The sequence below is a fragment of the Leptosomus discolor genome, chromosome 20 (genome assembly GCF_034619465.1).
Source record: "Leptosomus discolor isolate bLepDis1 chromosome 20, bLepDis1.hap2, whole genome shotgun sequence".
NCBI classification, from domain to species: domain Eukaryota; kingdom Metazoa; phylum Chordata; class Aves; order Leptosomiformes; family Leptosomidae; genus Leptosomus; species Leptosomus discolor.
This window is the reverse complement of record NC_141410.1, coordinates 3,510,395-3,530,335: the sequence shown is the minus strand read 5'-3', so window position 1 is coordinate 3,530,335 and position 19,941 is coordinate 3,510,395. Positions and strand designations below refer to the sequence as shown.

Here is a 19,941-nt window from a genome sequence, read left to right as displayed (position 1 = left end):
TTCAATTCAAGTAGAGGAGCCAGCAAGCCCCTGCGGTCCCTCTCGTGCAGCCCTCCGCTGGATCCTGCGCCTGCCACAAGCACGCGGCTATGAATATTGAAGTGAAAAAGGGGCCTTTTATGGACTTCACAGATGTGCTGGGGAGTTGGGGCAGGCCTCATTACCTCGGGGTTCTTTAAAAGGCCAAACAAAAGCCAGAAGAAAGAGTGTTAGGGGTGGAGGGGGCAGGGAGGCGAGAACTAGAAAAAAGTTGAAAGAAAAGAAAAGACGACTGGAGTTGATGGATATTCCATCTGTTTATGTTCAGGCCAGTGCTGGGAATTAACAAAGGCTGTTGGAGACGTAGGCTCTCTTTTGCCCTCCCTCCCTCCCTATCTTCCTCCAAATGTTCTGGATGATTTGGTTTTGTTCACTACTCGCAAGGAACAGAATATGTTGTGGGTTTTGTGACCATGTGTCTTTGCGTGGCGGCACTGCAGCTGGTACCTACGCTGCCAGACCCTGATTTGCTTTAGGATTTGCTGGGGCCCTGATGTCTCTTGCTACTTTTGCATGCAGAGTAGCTGGAGCCTCCAGGGCCAGATCCCTCCACCAAGACAAAGGAGTACAGCTTCTTGGCTTTTACCAGAGCTGCACTGGTGAACGTCACCCAAGGACTTTGCTTGGTCTATGTGCGTGGCATGGGTTAGGAAAGAGCATCTGGTTAGGGATGCAGTTCCTTCTTTGTGGGCTTGGAAAAGCCTTCATCTAGTTTAGCTTCCAGCTTCAAGGCAAAGGTACGTTCCCAACCTGAACAGAGTTACCTGGAATGGCTGCAGTTGATACAGAGGAACGCAGGGAGAGCTGTTGGATACATCTTCACTCAGTGCAAGTCCTCATATTGGCAAGAGACTTTTGGTGATGGATGACTGTTCCAAGGAAAACAGGATGTCTCTAGCTTTTTGTTTCCAAAATCTTGTAGTGCTCCACTTGTAGTCATGCCTATGGACCTGGCTAGACCCGAGCCCAGAAGGCTAAGGTACCTATTCAAGGAGATGTAGGGATTTTTATAGTGGAAAATGGAGGTGAATTTTGGACCTCTGTGCATCCCAAACTGTCACTCTAACCAAACAGAAATTGATATTCTTTTGTTTAGAGTCATATATGTATTTCCTGGCCAAGTGCCAGGTGAAATACTCCTGTATCTTAAAATTCCTAAATGAATCCATGAGTTAGGTAGGCAAATTCTGTCAGAGCTGGGAGGAAAATAATTTTGAGGTGAGGGCCCAGGGAAGTAGGACAGGCAGAACCAGGTAAAACTTAACATGTTGCACCACTTTTGAGTCTTCAAGCCCAGCATGTGAATGTGGGTCTCCTCCCAAGTGAATCTTTGGGATTCAGACATGGAGAAATCATTGGATCCCTCATTCCAAGCCCGAACACGTTGTGTGGTTCTCACCGTGGTTGTTCTGCTGTCTGGCTGTGTCCCATCACCCACGCCTGTGGGGAGGTGCACACGCTTGGGCACCTTTTGCATACGCTCCCTTTTCATCCATTAAACCTCCAGCTTTCCTTTCTCCCTCCTTCCTACAGCCTCTCCTTCCACATATGATCTTGCTTATTCAGTAGAGATCTTCACATGATGAGGGAATCATCCAGCTGTGAAACACCTCTCTCTTTGACTCCCACTCCTGCCCTCCCCGGCTTTTCTATATTCACCCCAGACAAACAGACAGACAGACGCTGTCTCTGCCTCCCTGTTCAAGAGCATCAGCTCCACTGTGTGTATTATTTCCAGGTTGTAAAGCCCATAATGGACATTACCTCCATCTGTGGTTTGGTTACAGCTGGCCAGTTCAGTGCCTGAAAAAAAAAAATTAGAAAAATACCCAAACCTTTATCTCCTAAGGCCCCCACACTAATGCCTTGCTGAACACTGCAGTCCCCAGCTGAGCTGTAAATGACTTTTTCATTTTCCTAGGCCCGCTGCCCGGTCTGTTTGGTATTCAAGGGCACCCCACTAACAGGCACTATCATTCTGCTTGGGCCGAATTACTTGATTAAAACGCATATCAACTATTATGTGATTCGTTTTCTGCCGCTGCTCCACACCACAGCCCTCTAAACTATGTTAAACTCTAATACAGCTGCGCAGGCACGAGCAAATGCTGGAGAATGGGGAGTTTACAGGTTGGAAAGGGGAGGGAGGGGGGAAACCCAAGCTTTATTGTGTGTGCTGTGTTGATTATTGGGGTTTTTTGTGTGTCTGGGAATGTGCTTGAACAGGGGAAAGGCGGGGAGAGGTGAATCTGAAACACCTCTGTCCCCCTTTGCAGTCCCACCTGCTGTTGAATAGGTTTGGGGGTGAAGTGGGGGTTATTCTGTGCACACATAAGCACCCCTCTCTCATTGTGAACTCAGGACTTCATCGTTTTCCAAGAAGTGAGAGGAAAGGGTGTTCTGGTTTTCGTGTTGGAAAGAAAAATCAAGGCAATACAATTCTGTGCCTGCGACGCTGCCACTGTGTCACCCTTCTCTCAGGCTTTTCATAGTCTTGTTTGCATTTTGATGGGTTTTGTTTGCTTTCTGCCAGAGGGAAAGGCAGATGCTAAAGAAGTCAGGGAGAGTTTCAGCTCTTGCTTCTGAAGGTGTTGGCTGCAGGGTCCAGCACAGGGGACGCGCTTTGTGAATAAACGGCTGCATCTTGCCCGTCCTTGTTCATCCTACCCGGGGATGCACCCATCCTTTTGGGGGAGCAGAAAGTGCGAGGTGTGCAGTCCCACCCTCCCTGCTCCCACGGCTGTACTGTAGCTGAGATCCACAGCAAGGATCTCAGCTGTAATATATCTTCTCCTTTCAGGCCCTCATGGTAAGGTACCCACAATCAGGAGGTATTTTCACCTGCAAGACTTGCTGTCTCATGGCAACGTGGCTCTGCTCATTAAGGCAATGCCAGGCAGCAAAAACATGAGGTGGCAGGTGAAGCCTGCCCTTTTTAAGGTCATTGAAAGATTCTTTAATTGTCCTCCAGCATAAAATAACACAAAGTTATTTTATGTACCTGAAGTTCAGGTATGCATGGGACTGGAAAAATGTGCGTGCATATGTTTATGCAGGGGTAGCTGTTGGGGCCACCAAGCACGACAGCTCTGGTGGATGGAGAGCGTTGTGAAGAGGGGGGACCTGGTGTGGGGCTGTGATGTGGGGGTGCTCAGATCTTGCTGGTATCTTCAAAGTGAGATTTTTCTTACTTCTCTCATGCCGTTAAATCCAAGTTCACCTGTGGCTGCGTTAGTCAGTCACCTTCAGATCCTGTTTGTGGAGCATCGCTCTTGCTCCAGCAGTATATGGGCGAGTTTGCTAAAGCCAGTTGCAGCACAAAAGGTGCAGTTATAGCTAATCCAGCCACAAAACCATTCCCTTCCCCCCTCTTCATCTCTCCCCTCCAATGCACATTTAATTTTTAGGATGGTGCAGCTGGAAGCAAGAGAGAAAGAGAGAGGAAATGAGATGAGAAATACTGAAGGAGAGAATATGCGGCTCCCCTTTACCCTCTAACAAAATCCGATCCCCACTTTAATGAATGCGTTTTCATGTCTGGTCCTGTCTGCCAATCCTTCCAGACGGCACCAAGGTGCTTCAAGACAAGGCAGCAGGTCCTTGTAGAGCATCAAGGGCTCAGTCTGAGCCTGGAGGGTCTTGTTGTGGCCGATTCCACCTAATCCTGTTGATTAATTTAACTCCAAGGCTAAGAGGCGCCCAGAAGCAGTGAATGGAGGTGGAGCGGAGAAAGACGGAGGGGGAGGAAGGGAGAGAGGAGTGAAGGGAATGGGGAGAGGGAGGACACATCCAGTCCATAATTATGGAGGGGTTTTCTTGTTCCTTTCCTCAAGGTCCAGTCCACTTCTGTGCCTTTCAAACCCCTCCAGAGAGCTCTGCCCAGCTCTTGGTAAAGGTACCCCAACCTGAATTGGCAGCATTATTCAGGAATGTGGGTTCATGGGCCATAACTTACACATTTCCTCATGCTAGAGTGGGTCCTAGGACAAGCCTGGGCTTATATTTGTCACCTTTTCCTATGCCATCCTGCGCACATGCTCTGGCTGTGCTTGTATCCATGGGGAGAAAAAAAACCATTTTGGTTTATTCAGTTTTCCCCAGGCTCATCCTCCCTGGAGGTGTGGGACTTGACATTGGTGCATGCAAACCTTCAGCAAGTCCCTTCACGCGGTTGTCTCTCCGCCTTGCACAAGCCTTGTTGTATCTGTGCTCCAAGAAGGTGCCTCTCAGAGGGTCTATTCAAATGGAGGGAAGAGTTTATGAACTTTCACGCTGCCAAACCTGCTTTCATTCCCATAATGAAGCCTATGTCTCTCTATTTCTAAGAGCATTGCAAAGCACAGATTTGAGCGGTTTGGGTTTTTTCTCTCTGAGCTACAGAGCAGCTAAATAATAAAGATGGAATCACTCTTAAAAAACAAAAAAACGGTGGGATGAGTGTGTGTGTCCTGTAATACACAGACTTTTCTCTTAGTTTTCCCTTTTCTCTGACTTGTTCTGCTGTGAGATTTTCCCCTCCATTCACCTCTCCATTCTGTTCTTTTCCGTCAATCTTTAGCTAGTATGATATCCTAGGGGAGCTACGTGTCGGACAGCTAGCTGTTTCCCATCCTTCATCACAACTAGCAATTGGTAAGCCACACAAGAAGCTGTTAGATATTTCTCCACCTTTGTATTTACAGGGTGTTCATCGCTGTCCGTGCTGAGTAAGTGTAAAACGCTACCAGCGCATGCTAATGGTTATTTCTACGGCAGTAGTCCTGTTGTGCTGGAGGCTGCAAACTGGGGTTCGCCCCCTGCTCAGTGCTACACATCCATTTTTCACACAGGGATGTGAGGCAAAAACCAAAGCGTTCAAGTTTTGGATGAATCCCTCTGGACTTGCCTAGTCTCCTTGGGTTACTCCTGGAGCTTTGTAAAACTTCCGATTGAACCAAAACTTTGTGGAGATTATCGCAATGGTTTGTCCAGCTGATTTCAGCTGTTTAGGAATGGAAAAGACCTGTTAGATCCTCGAGTTGCATCTTAGGCAGGTAAGGAAGACTGTCCCCTGGTAGTAGGGGCTGCATTAGATAATAGGCTCATACTGCAGTCTGTCTCAGCTGAAAGACTTTCTATATTATTTAATGAATCTGTGTCTGACAGCAGCAGCTGCATCGTACTAAGACCAGCTGGTTCCAGACATACCCTGGGATTTTTCTTGCTCTCTTGGTTTCATCTTTGTAGTCGGGTTGTTGGAAGCCTTGGACTTGGCACGAGGGGCTGTGGCTTCTTTTCCCAGCTTTGCTCCTGACTCACAGGGTGACCGTAGGTGGGTGACTTCCGCCATCCCTGCCACGGTTGTAAAATGGAGATAATGCCAGTCAGGAGCCGTTTGGAGACTTGCAGATAGAAAGTGTTACGTCAGTTTATGTGGCAAGGTTTGGCTTTCCACCCTTTTAACCCTGTAGCCAGCATGGTGGCCAGCACGGTCACTGGTGCTGCGGTGAATAGGGCAGATTGTTACTCGTGACAATCGGTTTTCATATCCCAAAACTTTGTGGCTGAATCAGGGATCCTTAATTAGAAGCATAAAGCTATTGTAGAAAATTTGGCTGTTTTCCCTTCCAGGCTTTTGCAGAAAAAAGAAAAAAAAAAGGGAGCAAAGCGAAGTGTGGGTGCTGAAACGTGTTACAGATCCTTTTCTAGAGCTTTTTCTCTCACTTTGTTGTATACTGTGTAAGCAGTTGCACCAAGCAAGCGGACGAGCTGTAGGTAGGTGTTGCAGCATTGTGATCCAGTGGCCAAGAGAAGAGTTAGATCTTAAAAAAGTCGTTTTGCCATCGCTGTCACCATAGTACTTGCCAAGCAGGCTGGGGCTTTGTGGCACCAAATGACAATTCCTGTGCTAAAGAGCTCACAGGCTGAGAGTTGCTGCTAAGCACGCGTACTAATGGTACAGAAATGTGTATTTACTGTAAAGAAATATGTTCAGCTGCAGACTTAAATGACCTTTAAGTTAGTATATTTTCCTTCCCCTCCCTCACACTGGCCCTCTCACATCCTGGACCAAAACACACGTCCATCCGTACTTTTTTTTCATGTCAAGTGTTTTCAGAAAAGATACTAACTAATTAAACCAATAATAGTCAGTGACTTTAGTGATTAACTTAAAGAAATTTACTGTATGCTATAGGTTTCCAGATGTGCTTTAGCACAGCATGGTACTCCAAGGTCCAGATGTGCTTCTACCTGCCCCAAATCATCTGGGACCCAGATGTGGAGGGCTCTTATTTTCAAGTGCAGATGTTCCCTTTACACCGCTTGAGACTCTAGACCTTCCCTGAAAGCGGACATAACCAAACAGCTAGTTTAGTAGCAGGTTTCTGCTATGTATGGTGAAACGGTCTTTAAAATGGGGGATAGATGCTGCTCCTCTGAAGTCAACAGTGACTTTCTCACTGCCTACGGTGAGAAATAGAGGATTCTTGATTTAAAGAGATGAATGTGTGTAAAGACCCTGTGTATTGGTAAGCCAGAGAAGCGAAAACCTCTTAGGGTGCTGTGTTTGCCCCCAAAACAAGCCACCCACTCCTCGGCAGCGGAGTTTCTTGGACTCCAGGGCAACTGCAGTTAGCTTGAGTTCTGACACCGCGTCCTCCCCGTGAAGCCCCAAGACATAAAAGCATTTTTGTGTTGCAGCAAGCTGAATGCGATGGCATTTTGTGGTGATCTCAGTATAAACAAGTGAGCTCCGATGGGATATTTGCCTCATACTCCTCAAACTGCCACCACTCTTGAGCAGCTGTTGGGGAAGTCGCAGCTGCCGTTCCCAGCCCCGAAAAGAAAAAGGCAGATTTTTGGATGATGATAGTATAGGAGCTGAACAAAAAGAGAGGACTGAAAACCCCTATTAGTAACTTTAGGGAACTTTATCATCAAGATGAGCATATGGAAGGCCTGCTTTAGTCCTAAAGTAGCAAAAGTTTACTCGAAAGAAAAAACATTTCTCTGTGAGCACAGCGTTTATGCAGATTCTGTGTCTGTACAGTTATTCTGAAAGACAGCAGTCAAGCTTGGTAGGGAAAAAAAATCAGTGCACATTTAATGAGTCTCCTGTTTTCATGACAGAGCAGGAAAAGGTGACAAGAGGCCAGATCTCTCACCTAGCTGAAAGGTTTCATATATCATATTCTTCTTCCTCTGCTGCCATGAACCAGTGGCACATTTTTCACTGTCCCGAAGGCAGACATAAAGTTTTGGCCTGGCTGAGATCCTCCATACATCAACATCTGCACCCCAGGGAACTGATAACCTGCACATCACACATCTTTTGAAACCCGGGCTTTGCTCCATGCGAGACGTCTGGCAAACACCAGAGTCACAACTAACGCTGTTCTCGGTGCGTCCCCTCAAAAATCCACTGGGTCTGGCTGTAGACTTGGTGAATATCAATGTAGTCCCTTCTGCTTTATCTCCAGACAATAAAAAAAAAAGAGGAAAGCTGGGTTTACTTATTCCAGCTATACTTAATTTGGGTTTGATAAGGGCCTCAGGAGGCAATAGATGTGCTGGGCTCAAGGCAGAGAGAATGAAAAGGCGGAGGACCAGGGCAAGCAAAGGTGGAGGAAGCAGGTGACCAATTAGACATTGGTAAAGGACTTTCATGGCCTCTTAATGCTGTAGGAGTCTGGCCTTGTGCAAAACTCCAGCTGAGATTTGGGAAGTTAAGAGAAAAGGAACTGTATCCTGTGGGCAGCCCAACCTATGGGTGAAGGGGAGCTGGAAATGTTTTTCCTAGATGTAGAAATTCCTAATTTTTCCTTTATTCTTTCTAAGGTGGTTTAAAAAAATTGAAATCTTAAACCGCTGATACTTGACAAAACACAAGAGGAAATTGGGCTGCACAGTCAAAGCATTGTGTATTGAATTTTTTATGTGCTCATTTCAGCTTCTACATCTTTTCAGTGTAGAATGTGCGACTCTGAAACACACATTTCTAATAAAAAATGGTAATTTTTTGAAATAAGTCAACAACTGGAAGTTCTTTCACTTTGACAATTTCAGTAGTGGACTTTGAACCATCCCTTTCCTGCACGCACTTCTGATTTTGACAGGTGGGCTTTTTACAGTGTGGGGGGAAATTGTATCAGGAAAATATAGAAATAGTAGAAAAATGGTAGATGTATTGTACATGGACAGAGTATTTGTATCGATGGACACCATCACAGTAGAACCGAGTTGACTTTGCTGAGCTGCTTAACCCTGCCAACAGCCTTGCTCCCCAACAAGCCTCATCTCCCACTTCTTTCCCACCCCAGGGAACAGGCTGGACGAAGGCTCTGACGTCGAATCCGAACCAGACCTGCCTTTGAAGCGCAAGCAACGCCGCAGTCGAACCACTTTCACCGCTGAGCAGCTGGAGGAGCTGGAGAAGGCCTTCGAGAGAACCCACTACCCAGACATCTACACACGAGAGGAGCTAGCTCAGAGAACCAAGCTCACTGAGGCCCGAGTCCAGGTAAGGCCTAGAGCTAGTGCGTGGCAAGTCAGCCTGGTGGCACAGCTTCTTGTTTACCTCGGGGAAGGAGGTGGCAGTGCTGGGGGTGAGGGTGTTGGAAAGTGGTCATGTGGAGGCACCTCTTCTTTGGGGCCGTGTTCACAAGGATCTGAGACTGAAATCCAGTTCTGCAGATTCCCACGTTCCCATGGATTTGCAGATATGCCATTTGGATTTGGCCTGTTGGCGGAGGTACCAGCTGGAGGGTTTCCATCCAGGTTGGGACCAGGAGCCAAACTTTCCCTAACTTGGCAAGGCATTTAGCTCTCTGTTTGCTGTTGGAGGAAATTCCTCCATTTGCCTAGAAGGAAGCAGTGTGTGTGTATGTTTGTATTTGGTGTTTTAGGAGAAATCACACCATTTACCAACCTTGCCCAGGGGAGCAGATCATGTTTTGCAAAGTTTGCAAGTTCTGTGTGTGAATTTTCATAAAACTTTTTTTTCCTTGATCTCTAGAGAGCACAAAAAGGGCGGGGGGAGGGAAGAAGAGGGGAGGAGCAGGAAGGGAGGGTTTGGAGCCGGGGGACTCTGACATCTACACGATTAATAGCCCTTGTGGGAACTCCACACAGAGACCCTTATGTCTTCCAGATAAAGGCTGGGTCAGCAGTGTGTGCAAACACGCAGAGGGATAAGGAGTGTGAACAGATCGGGGGGTATAATAGAGTCCCTTGGGGAAAGGGAAGGAAAGGGGGAGGGATTGGGGATTGTGCTGGGTTAAAGAAGTGAAATGGAGACCCCAGCAGTCCGTCCTCCGTGTGGCCAGTGCGATTAGGTTTCAGGCTAAGCACAGGGGTCTCTGTGCACGCAGCCAAGAGTTGAATTGCGGGCCCTGAGAGAGAAGGGAAAGATTACTCCAGGCTTGTGACAAGGAAACAGTCAGTCAATTAACCAGCTCCTCCAAAACAAAACAGGCTTTTTTTTGTTCTGCAGTTCTCAGGATAATGAGCTTGATGTGCTCACTCAGAAGCCAAAACCGCCAAAAGTTTTTGCTGGTTTCCCCCAGCTGTCTGGGAATGGACATTTCCACCCACACCTGGGACAGTCACTAGTTAAGGACTTTTCCCATTAGCCTTCTTTCCCAAAGAAGAGTTAAGCCAGTCACAGCACTGCAGGGGATGCCCTCTCACCTCCCTCCAGCTTTCTCTTGAGAGGTACTGGATTTTCCTGAGTCCGTCATCCTTCAAGGTGTGGCTATGGAGCCTGCAAAAAGGAAATCTAGCAAACTTTAAACTGATTCTCGTTTTGATCTTAGCCAAAAGACCATGCCAGAGTGTTCAGCAGTAATAGTGTTAATTTGCTGTCCATGTAGGTTCATAGATAGATGGAGCCTGGGAAAGTGGCTAATTAAGATGACTTAGCTACCAGAAGTTGGAACACGTGAATTCCCCCATTTTTGTTTTGCATATTCTGTTTCTAATTGCTCTTACTTGTGTAGATGGACATAAGACGTTAAAAAGGGAATAAAACCAGATGTTTCTGTGGCAAGCAGACTGAAAAAAAAGGAGTTTCAAGGGAGAACAGAGTTTAGGTAACACCTTTTTATGGGGTGAGAGAAACCTGCGTTGCATGAGCTGTGATGAGGGCATGCTGGGGAGGAAGGGGAAAGCCCTGAAGCGCCAGCGAGTGCAAAAACCAGAGGCAGGTTCTCTTTTCCAAGGCGCTCTGACCTCACTGTGACAAGGCTGGGAGAAAGGAGGGAGGCGAGAGCAGAGAAAGGGAAAGCTAAATAAATAAATAAAGAGAACCTTTCCCTCATCTCAAGCTGTGATCTCCGAATCCCCCTACTTGCTCCCAGGCAGCTTGCATGAAGGTCCCTGCCAGGGCTCTAGTAGCAGCTGTTCTCCGAGGCACATTCCTGATGGCTTTCTCATTCCGACATCCTGGCAGAGTCAGCTTCTTCCCACCACTTTTAAGCCTGCCGCCCCTTGTAAAATTTTCTGGATATCAGAGCAGATCTTTTACTGGCTCTCGGGATCTACAAACATTAGTCAATCAAGTTCTTCTGGAAAAAAAAAAAAAAGCCCCCCCCATCCACACATGTACCCATCCAGTGGGGAATCTTCTACCACCTTATAGTCTCACTCCTGTCTCGAAAGAGTATTTAAGGCCAAGAGACATGCTTTGGATTAAAGATGGCTGTAATAACAGCAGGGCCAGTTGAGATCAGGGGTTCTGGGTGTTAAGGGCCCCGTCAACATCTACCCGCCTATCTTGTCCCCCAAAGCTTATCATGTTAACGTGTGAAGTGGGAGGCAGACGTGTGAACAGTATTTTGTGACCCATAGTCACAAACCAGTCTCGAGAGCAGCCTTCGCTGCTCTTCAATGTCTGGTCATCGCTTCATCCGTCTTCTGGATCTCAGCGCCCCTCGTCTGCTGCGCAGCCATGGCTGGACAGTCCCCGGATCACACCCGGGCCTCTGCGTCCCAGCTCAGGTGTCACTATCAGGCTTTCTTACTGTATTGTGTATACACAACGTCCCTGCACTAGAATCCTGTTTTATAACCGCTCTACAGGTGGTGAACAAAAATAAGCAGCCTGTCTATCTCTGCTTCTTTCTCCTCCTCACCTCTTTCTTTACCATGTGAAAGGTGAACTTCCCTAAGTCTCACTCATTCTCTCTGATACCTGAGTATTCACGTACCGTAATCTCTACCATGTGAAAAGCTGATAGCTCTGTTAAACTTTATTGGCAGGCCTCAGAGTCTGGCTGATCACGCAGCTGTCCAGCTAAGTGGAAGTTTGACACGTTGACAGCTAATAAAATTCACAAGCTGAACAACAAGAGGGGGTGGTGGTGGGCAGCAGTTCCAAGCTCCGGTTTCTCATCTGCTAGGAAGATCACGGGAGGGTGAGCAATATTTTTGCAAGGTCACTGCAGTGTTTGTGTGGGGGAGACGTGGGATTCCAGCATTCAGACTTCAACACACCCAAAGGTACAGGCCATTAAAAGGTTAATCCCAAATTGAGCATAGCCAGGGACAAGACTGCCACGGATTTCCGGAAGGATCAGGATTACAGTGCCAAACCCATGCCCAGTGAGGCCACCAGTGGAAATTCCCAATGAGTTGTTTTTGTGCAAGGCAATGTCTTGACTCATGTGTCCACACTAATTGTCCAGTACCGAACAAATTCTTGCCCATCTGCAAGCTCCTATTTCCACCCTTCCAGAAGACAAGCTGTTGAATGCCAAGTGTTCATGGATTTAAAAACTGAGTCTAACAGCTAAGCAATTCACTTAACTAATTTAATGGAAGCTTTGATTTTGATCTTGAATGTATTTTGGGGTTTTACACCAGTTTTTGCAATTATCTAGCTGATGGTGTCCAAGTTTTTATGTGGAAAAAAACCCTAAACGGGATTCTGTGATAATTTTGAAACTTTTCTCACCAGCATTTCTAGAGAAGGGACATTTTTTGGAACAACTCTTTTCTCATAAACAGTTTAGCTTTGTCAGTACAGTGTTTTTCAATAGGAAAGTAGTTTTGGCAGGAAATTGTGTCTAGGTGAAGAAATGACTTCTCAAAGCAATGCTAATGTCAGAAGAGTCACCAGGTACATCAGTCGTGGGTCTAGGGAGTTGAAACTAATCCTTCTCCTAGACAATCCCATTTATGGATCTGTTTGCCCAAATCTGTTGCATTTTCAAGGCTAGTTACCAATGACCTCCAGTGTTTATTTCCATTTTTTACCTGAACAGTATCAACAGAAAGAAATATAGGGTAAACCAAAGTGGTGTATATGCCCAAATTCTCCTCAGGTCAGCACCGCGATCCCAAGTCACTTAGAAATTTGTGCACTGAAAACGTTTTTTCACAAACAGACTGTGGTGCATAGGTTCTCCTGCAAACAGCCCTTCTCCATTTTTCCTGGTGCTCTAATGAGACAGATGTGGCAGGCCCCAAAGTGTTATCTCAAAAAGCTTTCCCAGAAATCTACCAAAATTGTTCCCAAAAAATAGATGGCAGCTTCTCAGCGTCACCTGCGGATGATTCAGATGATGATACCGCAGGCAGCTGGGTACAGGCCTGCGTACCGCTGCAAGTACAGTAATGCTGTGGTTTGGGCAGTGGGTGCTTTCTGAAAATAAATAAGAAGTGCGAAGGGGTGGGTGCGTTGTGATGCTGATGTCTGTTATTAATCCCATGCACTGAGAAACCGTTATTTCAATAACAAAATTAAACTAGACAGCGGGAGTCGCAACCCAGTGCCTTATTGATCATTTTTATGATGGATACCGTTGTGATTTCTGCCTGGGAGAAAATGGATGTTTCATTTAATAAGAAGGCTCAGAGCAATTCTGTCTCTGAAATCTTGGTGCATTTCTAGGCTACTCACATAATATGTATTTTATTACACAGTTTCAAACTGTAGTAAACAAACAGCCATATTCTAGATTGTGCTGCAGCGGCTCAGACATGCCAAGTGGAGCGCCAGAAAAGAAATTCCATTCAATTTTGCTTGAAATTTTTCACAAAGCAATTCTGTTCTTAGTGCAGAGAAGCTGAAAACCACCGTTTACCAGCAGTACGCTGCAGTCTAGTTTCCAGAAAATATATGGATTTCTCAGGAACTTCTCAAATATCTCCGTTGTGTGCTAGTGGGGACCCTAGTGCTCTTTCACCAGCTGTCACTGTGGTCAAAGGTCTATCCTGTTCCTTCAGATGGTGCTTTTTGAAGATGAAGGTATTATATGAAGGGATGATATGGTGGTAAGCAGGTCTCCCCCAGCACTGCGCATTAACTGGAGTCATGCGAAGCTGCTGGAGCCTAGTGTTGTTTGCCTGGTGTTTTGCTTCCCAAACTCTTTGAGATGTGTCCAAACTGGCTCTTCTGAGACAATCCCCCTCCCTTAAAGGTCAGCTGAGAATGTTTTCTTTCTTCCTGAGGGTCCGACTAGTTTACATTTCTTGTGAAGAGGGCTGCGATGAGGTTATGACACAACAGCTGCCCCGTGTTTTTGGCAGCAGCCGGGGCACCGAGAGGCTGTGCAGAGGAGCCGGCAGTTGGGGCTTTCATTGGCAGAGGCTGGCTTGGCACGCTCGTCTTCCACGGCACGGGGCCAGCCGCGCTCTCGCACACCGGCGCGTCCAGATAGACGGCCCACGGTGAGAACAGCCCCTGGCACCGTGGCAGCCGGTCCGTGAGAACCGCAGCGGCGCTGCCGGTGCGTGTGCCCAGGCACGTCGAGAGACCAGCAGTGCGATGCCAGGCGGCATCCAGATCCCGGGAGAGGTCGGGGCGAGGGTAGCGCGCTGTTCCAGCGAGCTTTAAAGAAGCAGCTCTGCAAGGTAAAGCCAGCGAGGGCCGAATGCAGCCGAGATGGTGAGGGAGGGTCCAGATGCTTCCCCTTCATGTCTCGTGGAGGTCTCGCTGCAAAAGGATGCTGCTAGTGGGAGAGAGAGGTCGGCTGCAGTCTTGAAACATTGCTTGCTGTTTGCTTGGTGAACCAGTGCTTGGTGTCTCACGGCATTGCTGCTGTTCTTTCACATCTCTCCAGCCTCAATTAGAAATGCAGTTGGGTTAAAGGAAAGAGTAACCCATTGCATACTTGCCCCAGCTAATATGCTCCAAATAAGCCTTCTATTTATTTATTATATCAGCCAGTCTATTTACTAATCACATAAAAAATAAACAAAAATAAATTACCAGGTATCCAAACTGCAGCAGCAAGTCATTTTTTCCACCTGAACTTTGCCAAAGCCAGAGATGATCTCTTAAAATTGCAAGCACATCCTATGTCCTTATCTAAGGGTTTTCTTAGAAAAGCATCAGCACTTTTGGTATTCGTAGTAGAATTACAGCAACCAGCCCCCTTGGAAACAGAAATGTCCCACTGACAGGGGACGTAGTCCCAGCTATGTAAGCCTGAGGGCATCTTGGTGGAGAGAGTCAGCTATTTCATTAAGTATATTATACTTTACTGAAGATGAAAATGATAAGCCTAATCCTGTAGTCCTTCTGGCAAAGCATTGGTTGAAATCAACAGGAATGAATATAAACTTTAGGACTTGCAGCATAATTTGACAAGACCAGCTTGTTTTGTACGTGTGGGGCAGGGAATCTGTACGAAACAAATAGAGGAATTTCTGTCAGAAAGTGCTCCTTTGAACTTGCTGGCTTCTGCAGATGCAGGAATCCATTCAGTTCAGTAAAACATGATTTTTAAGTAAAATTGTGGATTTTTGTGGAGATGCAAAACCTGGAATCGATATTTTTGGTTATTTGTCCTGTTCTGCTTTTCTTGGTCTGCTTTGGACCAAGGAGCAGAACTGCCAGCCTCATGGTCACAAGCTGAGAAAGGGATCCCCTCAACAATGTGGTAATGATTTGATTTTCGTACAAAGGACAGAGGGCCCAGAGGCCAAAGCAATGAACGAGATCCCAGTTCCTTGGGTGAAGCGGTTGTGTATAACACTGCGCACTCAGCTGGTCTAAATGGAAGTCAGTGAAGTTGCACTGATTTATAGCAGCAGAGTGTCTGTCCCATTGTATTAAAAACAAATAGGGCCTCCCGGAGGTTTTATGAGAAGAACCTTTATCACAAAATTTCCAGTCCAGCGAGGCGTGGACCAAAATATTTCTAGTACGCTTTGCTCGTATGCCCTGTGCTGAACCTCCGATTCTAGCAGAGCTACCACCCGGTGTGTGCTCGGTAAAGTGAGCAAGTGTGCTGTTGCTTCGAGCAGCCAGCACGTGTGGCTCTCGTCTGTTCTCAATCTCCCCAGCTAGGGAAGCTTTCTGTTTACTGGGACACCAATTAAACAGATTCTGTTTGATCAACAGTGGAAAATGTTTTTAATAATCAGGAGGAGGGTTAGCCAGGGTGTTTTAATCTTCAAGCCACTTCCCCATAGTGCTTAAGCTATTTTTGAAAGCTCACAGCTTTTTCTTTTGCAAAGAAAATCTTGATAGTGGGAATCGACGTGCTGCTGATTTGCTGTTAAAGCCCAGCCTATCTCTAGCCAAACAATAGCAGCAGGAAATCTACTCTCCAACATCTCATTCACCTCCATGAGGTGTGAACATCAAAGCCAGTTCTGAAATGCTTAAATGCAACTCACCATTAAGACTTGGCCGTCTAAGAAGCAAGTGTTCAAGTGGAGAGAAAGCACTTCATAAAATACTCTACCTTGCAGCTGCTTTCTGACAGCGGTGAACTCATCCTAATGTCTTTCAGCTTCCACAAGTCCCATTCATCCTCAGACACAGGGTTTATAAAGAGATAAATGGATAAGTAAAACAGAGGTTTTATTTTACACTTTATTTTAACAGAATTTCCTCTGACGACTGAAGTAATCACTGCGAAGCACAGTTTGTAGGGCTGGGAAACACAACATTTGCAAACAATCATTCAGTATGTGACAGGTATTTCATTCAATGATTTTTTTTTTTCAATTTTTAAATATGAGTAACTTATATTACAGCAAGTGGTAAAGCTGCATCACTGGGCAGGGTTGGGCTTGGAGCTGTGAAGCCGTAAGTTCAAACCTGGGCTTAGGATGTCTCAGTGTGAAAGCGGACAGATCTATCCCGATTCTCCTGCCTCCTGCTTCCCCGGCCAGAGTATGAAATCCATTAGCCGTTATGAGGTGTTCGTACTGTGATGAGCGTTTAAAGGTAGGGTTGGCCTTTTCGTTGAGGAAGTGTTTGTGACATGATTAATTCTTAGACAGCCACTCAGAGATTAGAAGGAATATTGCAAGAGTAATCAGTCACAATCAAATATTTCACCGCGAACAACAGTTTGTTTTAAAAAAAAGAAGTGGTTTGCAAAAAAATCCACATACCACAAACTGTTCATGAAATTCTTCAATAGATTCTTATAAATAGCTAACACCTTCAGGAACGGGGATATGCCAGGAGAAATATAGGCTAAATTCGTTGGATAATCTCATTTGTGAAGAGTCATTTGTTCTGCTCCACTAACCTTGTTTAATATTTATCTTAACCATATCACCCGCCAGTGACAGGCTCAGCGTTTCAGGCACTGAACCGAAGTGTCACTAGCTACAGCTGTATCCCTACACACGCAGATAAAAATCTACATGCCTAAAATCTGTGCATTCTCGTGGGCTTTTTCTCTTGTTCTGTAAAGAATTGTCTCAGTAGCCTCGATGATGCTTGTGCGTTTCTGATGTCTGTTTTTCGCCCTCCTCAGCACCTGGCAGAGGAAGCATAATCACCACTAAACTGTTGTGGGGACTTACAGGATCCCATCTTACTGTGACATCTCAGGCCTTTCCAGTCTGGGAGGGCTGACTCGCAGCGCTATCTGAAAGAAGGCATTCAGATGGAACAATAACTATCCCTGGTCTCTCATTGCTGTTGCTGCTAGAGTTCCTCTCTAAAAGCCTTCTGCAGCTGCTTTCTGGGAAGCCCAGGATGTGCAGCATTTATGACTAGTGTGGACAAGGCAAGGCACTGCAGGGATTTGCCCTGGTTCAAAGGAGAACCTGGAGAGGACCTGATCACCTCTATGCAGCCTGGGGAGGGACCTCATCTGACTTTGGTGGAATTTTTTTGGTGTACTTGGGCCATAAGTGGCCATATGATTCTATTCCACCTGGTTTCTGCAGCCTCTTGGGTCTGTGATACAAACACATGTTGCATCTCTTCCATTCTGCTGGAAAGCAAAAGCACGACTTGGCTTTTCCCTCCCTGTTTCCATTTATGAGCTCATTTATCCCATCTATCTTTCTCCAACATCAAGTCCTGATTAGGCTGAGCAAGAACACAACAGGCTTTCTTTCCCACAGGAGGCTCTCTTTGACCTTCCTTTCCTCTCCTTGTCTGACAAATTGTGGGAGCTGACCCATATCTCAGCGGCTGCGGGGATAATTCAGTCCAGCCCCATCCTGGCAGGCAGCTGTCTCTGCAACCCTGCTCCGCTGGTTGAGAACAAGTGGCTGGGACATCTCGGGCCAGGCGTTGGCAGGGTTGGGTGCAGGCGTTCAGGTTAAATAAGAACCAGTGCTAACCTTTGCCCCAAACCCAATCTGGCCAGGAGGATGGGCTCTTCTGAAACCAGCTGGTTCTGCGAGGCAGACAGTGATGAATTGGGGAGGTTTCTTAGTCTCGCCGTGCCTCCCTCTCCCGTCTGTGAAGAGGATGGTAGGTAATGGTTTGCGTGTGGTGAACATCTAGCATTCAGGGTCCTTGGAGCAGCATACTCGCCTGCTGAGCAAGGTGCACATGGCACACTGTGGTCTTACCTAGACCATGAAGAACCTGCTTGGATATCTTCTTTCAAGTTATTTTCCATGAGGGCACTCCTGTGTCTGTATGCTTCCCCTCGGTAGAGCTGAGCAGTTTCTGTAACACATCTCTACTTAATAAGTTCTTTGGGAGATGATTCACAGGGACAAAAGCCCCAAATGTCTTTATCAGGTACAAACTGTTGTTTTCGGTGGCCTAGATTGTACTTCCCTACCCTTGGAAAGCAGCACGTTTGCCCAGCACAGGATCTCTTTGCTATGCACAGAGAAATGATCACAAAGAACTTGGCTTTTTAAGAAAAAGCAGGTTGCTGACGTGATGGTTTTTCTGCTATTGGGTTCTTCACACAACCCTTTTCCAAAGTGCTGGCTACGTTTGTCCCAGCATAAAACTCTAGTCATGCAATCCAGCCCCAGCAGCCTCCACAGGCAGACCAGCAGCTCCTAACTTCCTCCTCTTCCTCATCTTCTTCCCACCAGCCTGGTTTTAGCAGCCGTAGCCTTCACCCCAGGCTTAACATGGTGTAACAGGATCCTCTGGCAGGGGGAATCTTTAGTGGCTGATAAAACCTTAACTGTTGTGAAATGAAAGCAGGTTCCCTTTGAAGTGCGCCTCGCATTACAGTTAGATGCTCTAGCCTCTATATTTTAACTACCAATAAAATGATTTATAAGCATAAAGGCCTGAGCCACCTTTAAGGCGGGGGAAGGGAAAGAATTGCTAACGTCATTAGCTGGAATGTATCTTCTTTTTTTCTGTCGGTTATAAATAAGGGGCAGAATCAACCTGTTTGGGCCATGAAATGTCCCTTCCTCTGCATGGGAAGATAAATCCTATCAGTTTCTTTGTGGAAGGTTTCAGTGTATTTGTGGCTGGGTTCTCCAGCCAGGCTCTGTTAGGAAGCACTATGTTTAAGCATGTAGTTGTGAATCTCATTTGGTGCATGTGTATTTACTATTATTATCATTTATTATTTGTTTTGCTATGATGCTCCAGCCAAGACAGAGATCTTGCTGCACCGGGTATGATGCCTACTGGCAGTTAAAGAGAGCCTCCATCTCCAATGGCTGATGGTTGAAATTAACTAAAATATAAGAAAATGTGGTTTTTATCCTCGGTTTAGAGGTGATGATCTGATGCGTGGTTTGTGTAAGGACCAAAATTTGTTGAATGCAGCAACGTTTCCACTGACTTCAAATCAGAAAAGCAGTAGCTTTCCTGAAGTCACAGAAGGAGCCCGTAGCATGATTAAGAACGGACTTTCTTTCTCTGGTGATAGCCCACTCGTGAAAATTAGCTTTCCTTTCCTCCAAGCTCAAGTGCTTTGTAGGCTGAAGTAAGCAAGACACCCTGAGAATGGCCCCTGCACAGGCCTTTCTGGTTGACTCTACCTGGTTGTAAAAGGATCCAGAGTGTCCTTTTATCTCCCGTAAAAAATAAACGAACTACATACCCCTAACTGGATGTGGAGAAGCAAGACGGGAGGAGGCGTACGTGCGTGTGTGAATTTTAATTCTGAACAACAGATGCAAACGTGCATGTTGGTGCACGGACAACAATAACCTCACGTGGTGTAACATAAGACAACGCAAATCTTTTGAAAGTCGTGTTTTGATCATATGTTAGCCAAGCCAACTGACAAACCACCACCGGGGAGCCAAGTGCTTGTGGGGATGTCGTTGGAGAAATGTGTCCTGTACTAGACCATCTCACTCCACATGTTTCTTCTGAACTTCTAATCCTGAGTGGATTTGCCAGCATCTGGCTCTTGGTTATAAAAAAGGAACTTTCCCACCCTTTGCAATGTCGGGAAAGTGTCAGAAATCACTGGAGTGGCTTTTACATTCTTGGAGTTCAGTTTCTCTTTCCCTTTCGATTCCTGGATTCATAGCTGCCTGGTTACGTTTTCCCTTCAGGTATTTCAATGTTATATGCTACTCTCAGCATTGAGGTCTTTTTATTTAGGAGTAGAAGCTCTTCCAGCGTGGGACTAGAAGAAAGAAGGTTTATTTATCTCCTTGTGTTCAGCTAACAAAAATATTCAGGTTTGATGTCCTTAACTGTGAAAGTCGAATCAAATGATATGAGAGGAGGAGCCAAGTTCTGTATCCCTAATTCAAAGCATGAATTACACATACATG

The 19,941-nt window shown here is 46.2% G+C and overlaps 1 protein-coding gene across 1 annotated transcript in view; it reads left to right on the top strand.

The window, feature by feature from the left end:
• Nucleotides 1-19,941, top strand: part of PAX7 (paired box 7) — a 93,687-nt gene that overhangs the window by 34,308 nt on the left and 39,438 nt on the right. The window contains exon 4 of the mRNA XM_086476323.1: nt 8,340-8,539. Coding sequence (XP_086332449.1) covers nt 8,340-8,539 — 200 coding nt within the window. The remainder of the gene's footprint in view (nt 1-8,339; nt 8,540-19,941) is intronic.